The sequence below is a fragment of the Leptodactylus fuscus genome, chromosome 5, assembly GCF_031893055.1.
Source record: "Leptodactylus fuscus isolate aLepFus1 chromosome 5, aLepFus1.hap2, whole genome shotgun sequence".
In the NCBI taxonomy this organism is placed as follows: Eukaryota; Metazoa; Chordata; class Amphibia; order Anura; family Leptodactylidae; genus Leptodactylus; species Leptodactylus fuscus.
In genome coordinates, this window is record NC_134269.1 from 157,888,807 (window position 1) to 157,904,923 (window position 16,117).

Genomic DNA, 16,117 nt, shown 5'->3' on the forward strand with positions numbered 1-16,117 from the left:
TGCTCTCCGCCGCGCCGTTCGTTCAAAATACCGGTTTGTACCGGTATGCTAATGAGTTCTCTCGCAGCGATGGGGGCGTCCCCATCGCAGGAGCAGCGATGGGGGCGTCCCCATTGCAGCTCGAAAACCGACCGCAGCGCCGCCTCTATGGTCTTCTGTATCCTCCCCTTGCTTCTTCAGCGTCTCTGTCGGACTCCTGCGCAGTACGCTCTGTTCGGCGAAGATTTCCAAACGTACTGCGCATGCACGAAATTGCGGTCCCAGCCATAGTGCGGGCACTGCAATTTCGCGCATGCGCAGTACGTTCGGCAATCTTCGCCGAACAGAGCGTACTGCGCAGGCCTCCGACAGGACGCTGAAGAAGCAAGGGGAGGATACAGAAGACCATAGAGGCGGCGCTGCGGTCGGTTTTCGAGCTGCAATGGGGACGCCCCCATCGCTGCTCCTGCGATGGGGACGCCCCCATCGCTGCGAGAGAACTCATTAGCATACCGGTACAAACCGGTATTTTGAACGAACGGCGCGGCGGAGAGCCCATCCAAAGGTAAGAGACGAATAGCCTTTCTAAAGGCTATTCCGACGTGTTAACTAGAAAAAAAAGTGTTTTAGTGGTAGAATCCCTTTAAGGCTATGGGCCCACAGCAAAGTTATTAGCACAGAAAGTTCTTAGAGGTTCGCTTGGAGATTGTCAATGGAGCATACTGACTTTCATCTAAATCTACAAGCACTTTATGTTAAAACCTCTTCTTTAGTGACAACAGGAAAAACCATTTATCTTTCAGATACTGTATTTAAAAGTTACTTTTGGTTACTGTTATATTTCAATAAATATTTTTCTTATTTATTCCAGCTCAATGTGCTTCATACAGAACTAGCAAAGCAGCTGGCAGACAGTATGGTGCTGCCCTTGATACAGTTCCGTGAAAAAGACCTCACAGGTAAATAAGGTTTTCATTTGTGTTTCTTCATTTTTTTAAAAGTATTTTTCAATATTGCTATTTCGCTTAGTATATTTCTTACATTTGTATTACACAAATGGTCCTTTGATTGGAATGTTATGTGGCTGTAGGCATTGGTACATCTTAGCTGTAACGCTGGCAGGAGCCACCGCTGTGTCTTACTTTTGGCCCCTGGGTGCTGGTTTCTTGTAGTATGCCCCTGACAGCTGCTGGGTCCTATTACAAGTAGTGTTTCCTGGGTGTGCAGTGCTTCCTAAAGGGACAGCACTTCCTGAACACTAGCTACCACACACCCTTTGTTAAATAAAACACCTTCCCCATGGAATGGGTGCCTGAGCAATAAGGTACCCAGTGTACTGAAAAGGTGTATGCCATAGTTTTGAATCACCTAGGTCCGCTGTCATTGAATGAACACTTCTCCAAGATGTAGTGTATAGAGGTTTCTCTGCAACATAATCAGATCTATGTACAGGGGTTAAACGATGACTACCAAGGAACCTCTTAGACAACACCCAAGTGAAATCCAGTGGGTCTACAACTGCACTGTGGGCGGGTCTATGGCTCTCTGGAGCACTGCTGTTGCCACTCAGACTACGACCAACACCTACTTGTATCATCTCATACAGAGGGAGTTGATTCTCCTATGACACAGTTGAGGACCAGATTAAAGTTGGCAACTAACTAATATAGCCACGGGAACGATTACCTTTACCTATAATTTACATTCTGTACTCTTCTAACAGGCCAAAGACTAGAAATAAAGGTGGGAACGCTACTTAAAGGGATTAAAGAGGTGAACTAGAATTATAAAAACTAGTCTGCTTTTTAAATTTATAAAAACATCTGTACTATTGTCCATTTTCAGTGTCTTGTATAGGTCACCTGACTGGTCCATTCTCTTTGTAGCTAAAATGTAATAAAAATTATATATTGTGCTGTTTGGCTAAAATAATCGATTAAAAGAATACTAAGGACACATTGTCATGTTCATACATTTTCTTGACTACAAAATTTTTAAAGGAGGAATACAATTTTTCCAGTGAAATATCACTATAACATGAGTGATAGCTTTTATCGCCTATATATGAATAGGTTTCATCGCCTATTTTATAATGTTTACTTAAACTTTTGTAAATGATTATTTCCCTAAAGGCAACAAATATAGTGACAATTTGTAACATATCACATCTATTTTAATATTTGTTTCAATAATTTCATTTCATTTTATTTTTTTACAGAAGTAAGCACATTAAAAGATCTCTTTCTTCTTGCTAGTAATGGTATGTTTGTTTTCAAATACAGATAATCTTTTATGAAATAAGTGTAATATTGGTCCCATGATATTCATGCTTTACATAACTCTTTATTCATTGAATGTTTTAGAGCATGACCTGTCCATGGCAAAGTACAGCAGGCTGCCCAAAAAGAGAGAGAATGAAAAAGTAAGCAATAAGTTGATAATAAAGTCAGCAAAGATGATTAACTATATGAAAAAAGGTTATTCGTCCTAAAGCCTTACGGAATTACAGTATATTGTCCAAATATACAATTTGCACTCTGAGAACATTGTTACATACTACTCAGTGTATGAGGATATTTCTCACTTGAGACTGCTTATATTTGATGTGTTATGTTTTCAGCACATTTTGTAGGCACAACTACAAGGGATGGATTATAGGGGAGCAAAAATAAAGTTGGCTCTACCACCATGATTTGTCTAGTTCTGCTGTAAATATGCTGTGTGATATAGAGTGAGGGGGTAAAAGCTGTTGGATATTTCTTTGTTTAGCTAGGAGAGAGGTGTCCATGTTAAAGTCTAACATGTCAACCATGCTTCTCCCTAAACTTGTCAATATTAGTGGTGATCCCCTAACAGATCTACTTATGTCTAGCTTGGTTATATATCCCTCTTATTGGAGAGGACTTCCCTATCGGATATTTTGACCAAGGACTACCAACTTTATTTTGACTATATATGGATCACAGTTAAATGCAAGACGGAGAATGAATTATGACATTTCCCATTACCAACTTGTCTTGAGCTCAACTTTCCCTATATACACCAGTATACAAAGGCTTATAGACATTGTGTCTAAAGTGGCTCATTGCTTACCATAATAGGCAATTCACTAAAATACACTCATAACATGTGGTTTCCCTGGATCCACAATTGTTTCTCATATTTGCACAAGTCATGTACCACAGATGAACCCTCCCAGGAACATTATAGATGTGTGTGAACCTTCATTTTATGTAGGGAATTTGAATTACTGGATAAATTTATGATCCAGTAAAATTGTTGTAACTTTTTACTTATTCATTTTGTAAAGCTAAAATCTGAGATTGCAAAAGAAGTTGCTGGCGCTAGAAGAAAACAACACCTCTCATCTTTACAGTACTACTGTGCCTTAAATGCTCTACAGTACAGGAAGAGGACGGCAATGCTGGATCCTATTCTTGGGTACACAGAAGGACAGGTGATGGCTATGTTTTTAGCTTTTTACCAAATAGAATTATAAAAGGGTTTACATAATATTAAAATGCAACGTATTTTATTATTTTGCAGATTGCGTTTCTGAAAAAAGGATATGAAATGTTTTCCAAAAAAATGGATGGATTTCTAGCTTCTGTGTCCAGAATGATGCAACGGTACGCATATCCAAGTCTGATATAACTTTAATACTAAACTGGGAAGTTTTTTAAGCAGGTGTTTTGTGAACACATCTCAATCTACCCTGGTTTAATGTATCATTTGCCCAGCAGAACATAAGCTACCAATTTCCTTTATGCTTCCAAGAGGAGTTAGCAGACTATCAACTATCTGGGAAACATATTGTCTTGTATCTGTTTGTACCTTAGGATTATATTACTGAAATTATGCCCAGGATCAACTACTGAGGTCTGCCATCTGTTCTTTTAGAATACGAGGAGAGTTGGATGCTGAAGCTGAGGCTATGAGGATTACACAACAGGAGCTACTTTCTGGAAGTGATGCCATATATACACCAGATTATGATGTGTCTTCTCCAGTTATCAACCGAAACCTGATCCAAAAGGCTGGCTATCTAAACATGAGAAGGTAAAATCTATGTTGCTTGAAGGTCACCATGTAAAGGGAACCTGTCAAGTGCCACCATAGACTGGACCCAGGATGAAGTCATTTCCTTTCCATTGCTGTCCCTCTATAATCTTGCTGTTGCTGTAAAGTAAAGTTTATAATGTTTGAAAATGGCCTGGTCTAACTTCAGTCTAATTTTACTGCTTTCCTGACCTTTAGGGTAAGTTCACACGATGTAACGTTGAGCGTGATCTGGCACGTATACACATGACGGCAGATGACGCGCTCAAAATGCTCCCATTCATTTCAATGGGAGTTAGGAGCGTATATGCCGCGTTATTTTGCGCCTGTGATTTTGCGTCCGCAAAATCACGGGCGCAAAATAACGCGGCGTATACGCTCTTAACTCCCATTGAAATCTATGGGATCTTTTACGGCGTGCAAACTCTGACACGCCGTATACGTGCCAGATCATGCTCAACGTTACATCGTGTGAACTTACCCTTAGAGCAAAAGAAGATAATGGCAATAATTTAAAAAGGTTTAAAAACGAAATAATAAACAAGTAAGTAAATATACTGTAAAAAATCTTATGCCTATTGTGGATTTTTTGCAGGTGGATCATACAAACTAAAGAAATATGAGCCATATTTAAAATTGAAAAGGGGCGCCTTTATTTTATGCATAGCATTTTATCATGTAGATGTATATTTTTGAAAGCCATTTTTTTTTATACCCTTTAGCAAAACCGGTTTGGTTACCACAACATGGGAGAGACTCTATTTCTTCACACAAGGGGGTAACCTAATGTGTCAGCACCGAGGTGAAGTGGCTGGGGGTCTGATTCAGGACCTAGATAATTGTTCGGTTATGGCAGTGGACTGTGAGGACAGACGATATTGCTTTCAAATCACCTCTCCCAATGGCAAATCGTGAGTGCTTCTGTTTGTTTATTTTCACACTGGCCATATACAGTATGTAAAGTGTGATATGACTTAGTTATGTAAGGTTCAATATATATCAATAACTTTTGGTGTTTGCTAATGCAAGATGTCATGTACATTTATTATGAAATTATCTAGATGCAGTTTAGTTTTATCTTTTGTGTATATTTACATGTACACAATTCTGTAGGCTGAAATATAAAGACAGACTTGGGTGTCAGAGTATGGCAGAAGAGCATATTGAACAAACATTTTAAAAATTTTTTGTTGGTATCACTGTGATCATTTTGACCCTCTATACTGCGCCATGAACTGTTTATAATGGAAACCCATAAATAATGAAGGAATTGCAATATTTCCCCATTCTATCCCACAAATATTTTTAGCAGTTTCCTAATAAATACAGTATGATACATATTAAAATGAACTTGTCTGGATTTCCATATGAAATTGCAGGTTGCCAGAAAGTACAAGCCACGTCCCTGAAGGTGTATTGTATGTAAATGTTTGACATCACTGGATTCCCTGCAGTATGTTTCTTTATTTTTTTTACACGCACAGACACACACACAAAAAAAACCACACTGCACAATGCCCATACAGCACATTTGTGAAGATTTCACTAACTAGTTTTGTAAAAATTCTGTGATTTCCTTCCAAGCTATCAAGTTACAGGGATTTATTTACTAAAATGCTTAGAATGCTAAATCATTTACTTTTTCTGTTTTCTAACATAAGTATTTATCCATTGCTGCTCTAGGAGTCTCATTCTCCAAGCTGAAGGAAAACGGGAGTATGAAGAGGTAATTATTTCTATTAGGAGCACTAATATTGGTTATTGACTGAAAAGGAAGCAAACAGGTTGTCCAGGGCAAACAGTTTATAACAAGGAGGTTAGGGAAGTTGGAAAAAAAACAACATACTCTCCTTTCCTCCAGTGTCTCCCACCGCGATCCTTCCCAACAGCACCCCACTGCCTCTTACAGAGGAAGTCCTCACCTCATGTGACCATTGAGGCCAATCAGCGGCCTCAGTTGCCTAAGGAAGAAACCGAGACATCACTCACATACGTCACCTGTGGCGTCCTGTGTCTTTTTTTCTTTGTCCGCTGATTAGCCCCAGTGGTCAAGTGAGGCGAGGACTTATGCCAGAACAACACCCCAGGAGCAGCAGGACTGGACCACAGTGGGAGACACCAGAGAGCTGGGGACAAGTGAGTATGCCTTTTTTTTGTTTTGTTTTTTCACCTTCCCCAAAAACAGTTTTCCTAATGGAATATTATTACTATGAAATTCTTTGCCTTTTACTAAGCAGGGGGCCACACACATCTTGTACTTTTGCATAGAATAAAGGATTAATATTTTATTCCTGGGCGATATATTGTAAAAGTGGTGGTTAATATGTGGTATATGGTGGTAGAATATATGACTAGTGTATGTATTTTAACTAGCGGTATAAGGTAAAATAGGAGATTATTAACCAGGGGTGTAGGATATATGGGGTTATTATTTTGTTCTAGGGTAAGTTATCATGCAAATCAGTTCTAGACAGGGAGACAGAGGAAAGTGTAGTTATGTGCAGTCACACAGTTCTCTCAGTGATTGGGCAGACATTGCATGATGTTCTCTGCTCGGTCATTAAAGGAGTTATTCGACTTGAAATAAATCATAAAAACTGCTGCAAATGGTGTAAATAATTAGTGGCTGCAGTGGTCCTGTGCCTTTCTGCTGGTATCACTTTTCAGTTGTGGGAGCCATGATACCATAGTACTGTATGTGATAGCTGCATCCTCTGACTGGCTGTAGTGGCTCAAGGACAGGGAGGACATTGGTAGCAGCAGTGCTGGGTCATTCTGTAAAAGAAGAGGTGACTACTGCTTGTCTTTTGTCTTTTTACACTACGCCATATACAGCAGTATTTCATTTTTTTTTTCTTAAAGGGGTATTCCCATAACTCTTGTTATGAAACAACAGGCTCTGTGCTCTCTTCACTTCCTGGATTTCTCGGCACATTGGTGGGCAGGGTTTCATTTGCTCTGCTATGTTTGCAGTCAGTAATGAGGGATTGGTTTGTAAATGCATTACTACAGTATAACGCTGATGTGGAAACTGATGTAGCAGAGCTGGATTTGAGTCAGCTTGCATTACATACAGAGGTAACAGACTCCTTATCTCAGCCCTTATCAGCCAAATTCAATTAAACCGGCTGACAAATGGAAAAGCTGAAGATACACAGCACAGTAATCCCGGAGCTCTCACCTCCCCCTCCCCTATCTGAGGAGCTCCGTTGCTTGTCAGCTCCTCCCTTCAGTCTTAAATCTACATAAACTAGCAGTATACATAGGATCCTTGTGATGGGACAACCCCTTTAAGGTAGAGTCCTGAGCCACCCTGAATGAGATCTGTAAGACACACAGTGTTTAGCAAGTGCTTTTAATGTTAAACTGTGTGTCCTGTGATCCGAAAAAAATATTATATATATATATATATATATATATATATATATATATATATATATATATATATATATATTAATATTATATATAATATATTAGGAAAGACATATAATGAAAAATGTTGTCTGCAAGTTGCAGTTGAAGCCATATGTGAAACCCCAACCTTAGGTTTGACTTTGTAGTAACAACAAGGTAAAGATTTTTTTATTCATGTGTTGAGTTTTATATGTGTTGAGTGTAGGTAGTAAGTTCTTCCTTCTTCATTTTTAGTGGATTTGTGCAATCAACAATATATCGAGACAAATCTACCTATCAGATAACCCCGAGGTACTGTTATACATTGGCATTTACTTCCTAATAGTCTGTGGTTTCATCCTGAAATACATGTGTAATAAGCTGTCATTTCTTACTCCCAATAGGCTGTAGCCATACGGCTCAATCAGACAGCTCAGCAAGCAGTAACTCCTATCACCAGTTTTGATAGAAAACTTGAAAACATACCACAAAGGTACTTACAAGATATGATAGTGTTTAGGTTTCGTTCTTAAGGAATAGACTCTTATGTGGTTATGTACATTTCAATTCTTGTTTCTGAATTCAGTCTGAACAGTGAAAGTGTGATGCAGACGGTATCAGAAAGTGAATCATTGCCTGTGCAAGCCTCCAGGGAACCAGAGCTGGAACAGTTAATTGCCCCTGGAACCCCCATACAGTTCGACATTGTCTTACCGGCCTCCGAATTCCAGGACCAAAATAGAGGCAACAGGTATATTATACAGAGTTTCTGCAGCTATTGTTACCGGTTGTGTAGTGTGACTTTATAATCCTGTGATCCATATTGCTGTTTTCAGACGTACAAATCCATTTGGGGAATCTGATGATAAACTCGACAGGTCTGCAGATGAAGGTAACACTTTTAATCTTTCCACCAGAATTATAATTTTTTGGAATTTATTGCCATTGTTTAATTTTTTGATTTTGCATCATTTCAGGTTTACTTTTGCAGCAGGTGTTTGTTGTTCGCTTCTTAGGCTCGATGGCAGTAAAATCAGACCGTACCAACCAGGTTATATTTGAAGCGATGAGGCAGGTCTTGGCCGCACGAGCCATTCATAATATATTTCGGATGACAGAATCCCACTTGATGGTAACCAGCAAAAGTTTAAGGTAAATTTTGTACTGCTGTTCCTAACGTAAAAATGAATACAATACAGTACAATACAGTCCACAGGGGTTTATGGTATATTTCATGGAACGAATTGCACGGTCTACAGCACTTTTCTTCCCATCAAAATTGCCTGAACCCTGATGGAAAGCTTTCATGTCCAGCTTTTATTTCTTATAGTACTCATGAAAAATAAAAGATGTGTTGTAATGAGTTACTACAGACAACAAAGACCGTTTTTCTTTTAGCTAGTTTTCATGAATCTGCCCCATTGTTCCATGTATATCCCATTATATTGGATGTAATTTTTCTTTTATATTTCAGATTAATAGATCCACAAACACAAGTTGTAAGAATAAGTGTAAGTACATATTCCTTTTTATTTTAGATTTTGTTTTTGAACAGTGTGGGTACAATGGTTGTTTTTGTACGGTGGACATCTGAAGACTATATTATCTTTTTTTTACTATTTGGGTCATTCTTCTATTTGGGATCATTTTTCATTCAAAGTCCATTGTTATCTGTTCAATCAAAATAATTCATATACGGTATGTATCTGTGTCATAGTTCATTATGATGGCTTTAGAATAGTTTACTGACTACAGTAGATAACAAAATAAATGGGAAATATATAGGAAGTTCTTATACTTCTACTACTTCTCACGTCTGCTCAATCCATTCCCAGCTTTGGCTCAAAAAATAAAATAAAGGGGTTGTCCCGAAACATGGCAGACTTGCTCACACTGTCACTCTTACTTTGAGTAGTGTCTTCAGGTGGCACATTAACATGAACATATTACTGCAACTCAAAAATGGACTTTGATGAATATTGTTTATTTTAATTAGATAAAATTAAATGTTTATTAATGTAATTGATGAACTATTAACAATAAAAAGAAATTCAAGAGACGTTTCGCTGTGCAGTGTTATACAGGGTAATTGCATGTCACCTGAGTTATTGAGATTGCATAGGGATTGGATATAGTGATATAATGCTATACCCAGACTTTCACCAGGGTTATATCACTCCCGGACTCCCATCTCTTGCACACAACACGTTTTCTTTAAGTAGTGTTTACAACATTATGTTTATTGGCGATTGCAGACATACAATGGGTGTAGTCCGTCTGAACGCATTAATGTTGGCTAGGTCCTTCTGTCTGAAAAAATTCAAACAGCCAAGTCAAGAAAAAAATAAGCTAATATGTTATTTGAATAGAAAGTATTTTCCAATCTGTTGACACTTTGTTTATCCAAATCACCTACTGCTGGTGAATGTTACAGTACACCAGCGGGTATTCCTCATACGTAATGGGACAAATGCTAATGAGAAACTATTGTTACCTAAAGGGTTATTCCCATTGCAGGCTCTCATGTCTGAGACTGAAATACCCATCTATATGGCAGCCTGAGGAGACTTGGAGTACAGAAACAGCAGAATGACCTGTCCTGTTTCCCATAGAAGTTAATACAGAAACAGCCTGGCATGTTATTTAACTTCTAAGTTACATTGTAGTTTGCTGTGCTACCCATTTCCATAAGTCTCATGCACTTCTATGGGAGTTATGGAAACAGCAAAAGATGGCTTGCTAGGCTGTTTCTGTATTTCCAGGGACAGGTATTCCATTCTAAATGATAAATGGCTGATATAGAAATACCCCTTTAAACATATGAAAGAAAAGTGCTTACTTAGCTATATTAGTTTTAAAGGGATGTCACACAGTGTTTATTGACTAATGGGAATTATTACTTTCATTCATGACTGGGTTTTTATTTTTTTTTAAATTAAAATTATCATTACTTTTATCTGTTTCACCAGTTTGACCTTGAACACATAACACAATTTGCTGCCCATCTAGAAAATAAGCGCTTGGTGGGATTTGTTGTTTGTACAGCTGAAGCATCTGGAGATGAATCCTTGAGTGCCTATGTCCTGGAAAGTAACACAGAGGGAGAAAAGGTCTGTACTTAGATTATGTTTTCCTGTCTTCTGCTGCATTTGGTAAAATCAATGATTTGAATACAGAAATCCTATTTCTACAGATCTATAGTATTATCATTCCAACTGCACAATAAGTTATCATTGTCTTACAGGTAGATTTTAGAAATGTGTGTGAATAGAGTAAATCTATGGAAGGGCTTGTTATTGTTAGAAGGAAATCTGTAGATATTTAGTGCACAGAATGTTCCACAAGCACCCTAGTTTACTACTCTGAAGGTGTCCCAGCATAGGTTTACACATAGTTAGTCCACTACGTTCCTATATTTGCCACCTGTAAGTGACTGTATAGGAGAAATCCAGCAGGTGTGGTATAGCTACTTTGAATAATAGTGCGATTCTTATGTTTCTTTATTTTTGTCATTTGATTCATATTTGCATGTATCATATTTTGGCAGATATTATAGACTGTGATGTAATATCTCAGGCGTTATAGGTGGTCTGTACTTATTACTTTGGCTATATTTCATATCCTCTTGTATATTTAACCCTTGCTTACCTGACCGTCTTCTCCCCTGACTTCCCCATATACATGCATACTTTCTTTAGCATGTTTATTGCTGTGAGACTTGTAGAAAAGTTTTTAGGCAGCTGCTAATCTGGCAAGTGGTGTCATAGAAAAAGGGGAAGCGTTTGGGAACAAGAGCAACTCAGTCACCAAGAGGTAGGCCATGTAGTGCAAACGTGCAGAGTGAATAAAAGTCACAGACACTCTGCTCACTCAATAACTGCAGAGTTGCAAACCGCCTCTGACATTAACATCAGCACAAAATCTATATACAAGAAGCTTTATGGCTTGGGTTCTCATAGCCAAACAGCTTCATGCAAGCCTTACATCAACAAGCACAGTGCCAAATGTTGGCTATAGTAGAGCAGAGCACGCCGCTATTAGACTCTGCAGTAGTGATGAATTACTCTTCTCTATTTGGCAGTCTAATGGTGAAGTATGGATTTTGCTGTTTTAGTTGCGATATCAAAGCTCATGCGTGTTATGTGTAGGTGTCTTAATACTTTTGTTCATATAGTGTATTCAAGATAATATTACCATTTTGCTGAATCCAGCTGTAGCGTTTTGCCAGCAGTGGAAGGCATCTTTTTTGTACAGTTTAGAATCCATAGCATAATCTATAAAATTCTAGCATGTAGGGGTGTCCATGAACTATTTTAATGAATTAAAAAAAAAAATTCTATGACATTATGCCTTGGTGTTCTCTCACAACATAACTTTCTCCAGTAAACTCCCATTTCATGCAAATATAAAAGATGAATGTGTGAATCCCATCCCTTATACATGTAAGATTAAATAGCCATTATAGTGAAGTACAGGATAAATGCACAGCATCACTTTACAATTGTTCTAAAGTAAAAACTGTTCTCTAAGCTTCTGAATATGGATCCTCCAAAGCAGCAATTTTAACTAGTCAGGCCCATTGTGGTGCTGTAACAACCCTTCATTTCTTCTCCACAGATTTGTTTTGCCATTAGCCTGGGAAAAGAAATTGCTGCGGCTGAAAAGGCAAGTATTGTTCATACCCCATAGTTTATGAAATGTTCATGAGAGATTACATCCACATTACCCATCACCCCTAATGTTCTGCGCTCCTGGATTGTGGTATTTTAGGCAAGTGGCTGAGCTAGTGGAGTTGAGTTTTGGCATTATCTCACGATTGAGCTCAGAAGACAAATAGTATCCATTAAGGATCTCTGTCTGACGCTTAACACATTGTAAGTCGGAAAAACATTTTTCAGTTCTCTTTTGGCTGAAAAAAGTGCTCACATGGTCATTTTACAATAGACATGACAGTATATGCCTTTTCTCATATGGGCAAGTTCATCAACATTATAAAAAAAAGACATAAACTAAACACATCCAAGTATTAAACATTGATCTATGCTTCTCACCAAAACCTACAAAAATGGACGCTTAGCATACATTTTGTTCAAGGTGTATAAGCCCACTTCATGGCAACCACTATAGTAAGTCTCTACTCTTTTGGGTCAGATGAATGAGATTGGATACCCAAATCCTTTGCAAGAAAAAGATGAACTGAACCATGTTTAGGAAGGACAGTGGGTAGGAATAAGTGGCAGGCCTAGATAATTGATAAAGGAGTTGTAGTGCTCCTTGGAGGACTGCTATCCCCTTGTTTTGCTGATTTATGGGGGCTTGGAGGTCATACCCCCAAACAATAATCATACATTGGCCCCAGACAATTGATTTTGACATAGCTACTGATAAGAGTTCACTGGTAAAATCATGACATTCTTTTACTTAAAGGAAGTCTATCACTGCACCCATGTACTTTAAACTGCTCCCATAGTGCTGTAGATGCTGTTAGCAGAATAAAAACCATACCTTTCTTATGTTTCAGAGCCCCGGGGATGGGGAGAAAAAGAAATTTTCTTTTCTTTATTCAAATGAAAATGTTGGAGCACAAGGGGAGTTTTCTTCTGTTACTGAGCACTGCTGCATCATTGCTAAACACACCCATCCTGCATTCGGCTCCTCCCCCCTGGCCAGTGTGAGGATCAACTGACACTGGGAGGATCAAAACACACTGCCCAGGGGAAGGAGCTGTATGCAGGATGGCCATGTGTAGAGTTATGATGCAGCATTGTAGTAATAGAAGAAAACTCCACCTGTACTCCAATATCCTCATTTAAATAAAGAATAAAAGTTTATTCTAGTTTTTTCTAGGCATCCCTGGGGCTCTGAAACATAAGAATGGTATGGTTTTTATTGCGCTGACAGCATCTACAGCACTATGGGAATGGTTTAAAGTACCTGGGGTAGTGATAGACTCCCTTTGAGTTGCATGTACTATGAAAAGTGGAAAATGGTATAAATATAGACATCTTGGCGTTTCAGATTTCCTGATTATTCAGGAATATATGTGAATGCAGTGGTGTCGTTCTTTGTGTATACATTAACTGTATGAGAAGAGCAGCGTGGAAAGAGCCTTATTAATGCTGTTACTTTTTCATTGCAGGATCCAGAAGCGCTGGCGCAACTGATGTCATCAGTTCCATTATCAAATGATGGCAAGTTTGTCCTCCTGAATGTCCAGTCCGAGGATGATCCGGATAGTGTACCCTGCACTGAAGAGCTGGAATCTGAAGCATAACATAAGTGACCTCCTACTTGCACTTTTGCAAGTACTTTAAATCAAGGCCTGATTGGTGAAATGTTGAGGTAGTTCTTTATAGGTGGTTGTTTTCATACAATGTAATGATGTGCACTTACCACTAATGGCAGATTGTGCTATAAATGTTTACTGCAGTCCAATTGTGATAATCTGGCACCCATGGGTTCAATGAAGAACTGGATGACGGCAATCTCTAGATCAGTGTTTCTTAAAGAATTGATCGTGTGTTTCTGTCCCCAATTTTAAAATTAACCCGTGTGCAGTGTAATGTTACTAAACTGAAAATGCAGGTCAACAGACATTTTGAGGCTCTACTAAGATTGCATTGTGTATTATGTATTTGACCTCTTGTGCATACAGGGAACATAGGTACAACAGAGGAGTAGAAAGGAAGTCAGGGCTTCGGAGGGAAGCACATGACTTTACAATACAATACAATACAGCTATTGATAAATTGTTTAATAACATTACACAACACAGACTCATTTTCAAATGGGCAAATGGGAATACTAAAGCAAATTTTACTCTTCTGTAAACGGTGTTAGCTCTCATATTGTTGATTGAAAGTCCATTTTGATAGACGTGATCATGTGCTGCACAGGACTTTCTATGGTTGAAGTATGGCTAACCTCTTTGTCCAACTGAGTTCAAGAGAGTGTAAGTATACTTTTCATTTTTTTTTTATAAATCTATAGTGCATATGAAGGGAACAAGCTTTGCAATACGCTTTAAAAAAAACAACCTTGTGACTTTAACTAATACTCCTGTCTTGTCTTCTTAACTGAGTAATTTCAGTCCATACCCTGTAGACCAGTGATTTTCAACCAGTGTGCCGCGGCACACTAGTGTGCCGTGACACATGGTCGGGTGTGCCGCGGGGAAAGTTCCCCAGACGCGTGCCAAGATTGTCACGGGAGACCTATTTTGCTGGCACAGCAGGCAGTCCCCGTGTAAATGTAGACGGAGCGTCCCTTCACTGCTCTGCTAGCTAGAGCTGAGGTGTAGGACACGCCCCCTTCTCTCCCTGCCACCAATCAGAGGTGAGCCTCTCCCTGCACAGGATAAGGGCTCCTTGGACCTGCTGCTACATGTGAGGAGGAGCTCCTGCCGTCTGCAGCCCTGAATAGGAGAGGAGGAGAGGAAGCTGAACAAAGTGAAAGTAAAAGAAAACACCAGGTTAGTAACTATTCTTATTAATGTCAGGCATTTGGGGTTATTAATTTAGTTTTAGTAACTCCATGTGCCTCACATTAATAGCAATTAACCCCATCATGTCCCTCATATTAACCCCTGTGGCTCACATAAGAGTTAATAACAGGTGTGACATATGGGGGTACTATATAATGAAGATATTTACTTAATTATTACCTCCATATGTCTCACATATTAGTGTCCCTTATGTAAAGCACACAGGGGGTTAATGTGAGGGACATGATGGGGTTCACTGCTATTAATATGAGGCACATTGAGTTGTAACCTGTAATATACATGACCAGACTTTTTATACACAACTGTGGATAAGAGTACAGACCTATACATGAGTCCCCCTGCGAACTTCCGGTTGGCACATGCGCAATGGAAGGGCGGCAAGAAGACTTCCTGTTCCTTAGTGAATTAACCAGGGCTGGGTATGTACTTCAGGGTATGGTCCTCGGGTTACGACAAGCCTGCTGCAGAACCTCATTTTCTGAATGCTATACAGTGTATAGCATTCGGCAAATGAAGGCTGATTGTGTAGCAGGCTCGTCCTTGCTACGAGCAGGTAAGTATGCTGTTACCAGTTGACTTTTTCTCATTGAAATGAATAGACCAGCGTTGATTGGCCAGTTGCCAGTGATTTGGCCAATCAACGCTGGTTCTGCCAGAGGCTCGTCTGAGGAGGCGGAGTCTAACATCGGACTATTCATTCCAATGAGAAAAACTCTTGCCTGCCCGTGGCAAGGACGTGCCTGCTGCAGAATCAGTGTTCATTTGCCGAATGCTATACATATATATAGCATTCGGCAAATAAATATATATACTGTATAGCATTTAGCAAATGAGGTTCTGCAGCAGGCTCGTCGTAACCACGAAACAGTATGCCTATACCCCTGCTAGACATGGCAAACTCTCAAAACCGGAAAGAGATCTTCGACCGGAAATAGGAAGGGCGGGACTTAATCCTTTGTTATTGTTGTCAAAGGGGGACTCATGTATACATTTCTAAGGACCCATATATACAGCCATTCTTTTTGTGGCTGTGTATCTGGGCCAAATTGAAGAGCTGAAAATTGTAGAGCAGGTCCTATATCTGTCCTATACCTACCCTATATCAGTCCTATATATACCATATATCTGTCCTATACATCCCTATATCTGTCTGCATTTGTGGCCCTGTCAATTAATTTTTAA

At 39.1% G+C, this 16,117-nt stretch overlaps 1 protein-coding gene across 2 annotated transcripts in view; it reads left to right on the forward strand.

The window, feature by feature from the left end:
• Positions 1–14,190, forward strand: part of APPL2 (adaptor protein, phosphotyrosine interacting with PH domain and leucine zipper 2) — a 29,185-nt gene extending 14,995 nt beyond the window's left edge. The window contains exons 5-21 of one of the 2 annotated variants that reach the window (XM_075274547.1): positions 851–938; positions 2,198–2,239; positions 2,343–2,401; positions 3,290–3,436; positions 3,526–3,608; positions 3,880–4,038; positions 4,761–4,949; positions 5,722–5,764; positions 7,687–7,743; positions 7,836–7,924; positions 8,027–8,182; positions 8,268–8,323; positions 8,409–8,583; positions 8,906–8,942; positions 10,401–10,541; positions 12,049–12,096; positions 13,571–14,190. In XM_075274547.1, the coding sequence (XP_075130648.1) occupies positions 851–938; positions 2,198–2,239; positions 2,343–2,401; positions 3,290–3,436; positions 3,526–3,608; positions 3,880–4,038; positions 4,761–4,949; positions 5,722–5,764; positions 7,687–7,743; positions 7,836–7,924; positions 8,027–8,182; positions 8,268–8,323; positions 8,409–8,583; positions 8,906–8,942; positions 10,401–10,541; positions 12,049–12,096; positions 13,571–13,705 (1,704 nt within the window). In that variant the 3' untranslated portion in view covers positions 13,706–14,190. Of the gene's footprint in view, positions 1–850; positions 939–2,197; positions 2,240–2,342; positions 2,402–3,289; positions 3,437–3,525; positions 3,609–3,879; positions 4,039–4,760; positions 4,950–5,721; positions 5,765–7,686; positions 7,744–7,835; positions 7,925–8,017; positions 8,183–8,267; positions 8,324–8,408; positions 8,584–8,905; positions 8,943–10,400; positions 10,563–12,048; positions 12,097–13,570 lie in introns of those variants that run through there. The other variant, XM_075274546.1, reaches the window with a different exon arrangement.
• The last annotated feature ends 1,927 nt before the right edge of the window (positions 14,191–16,117 follow it).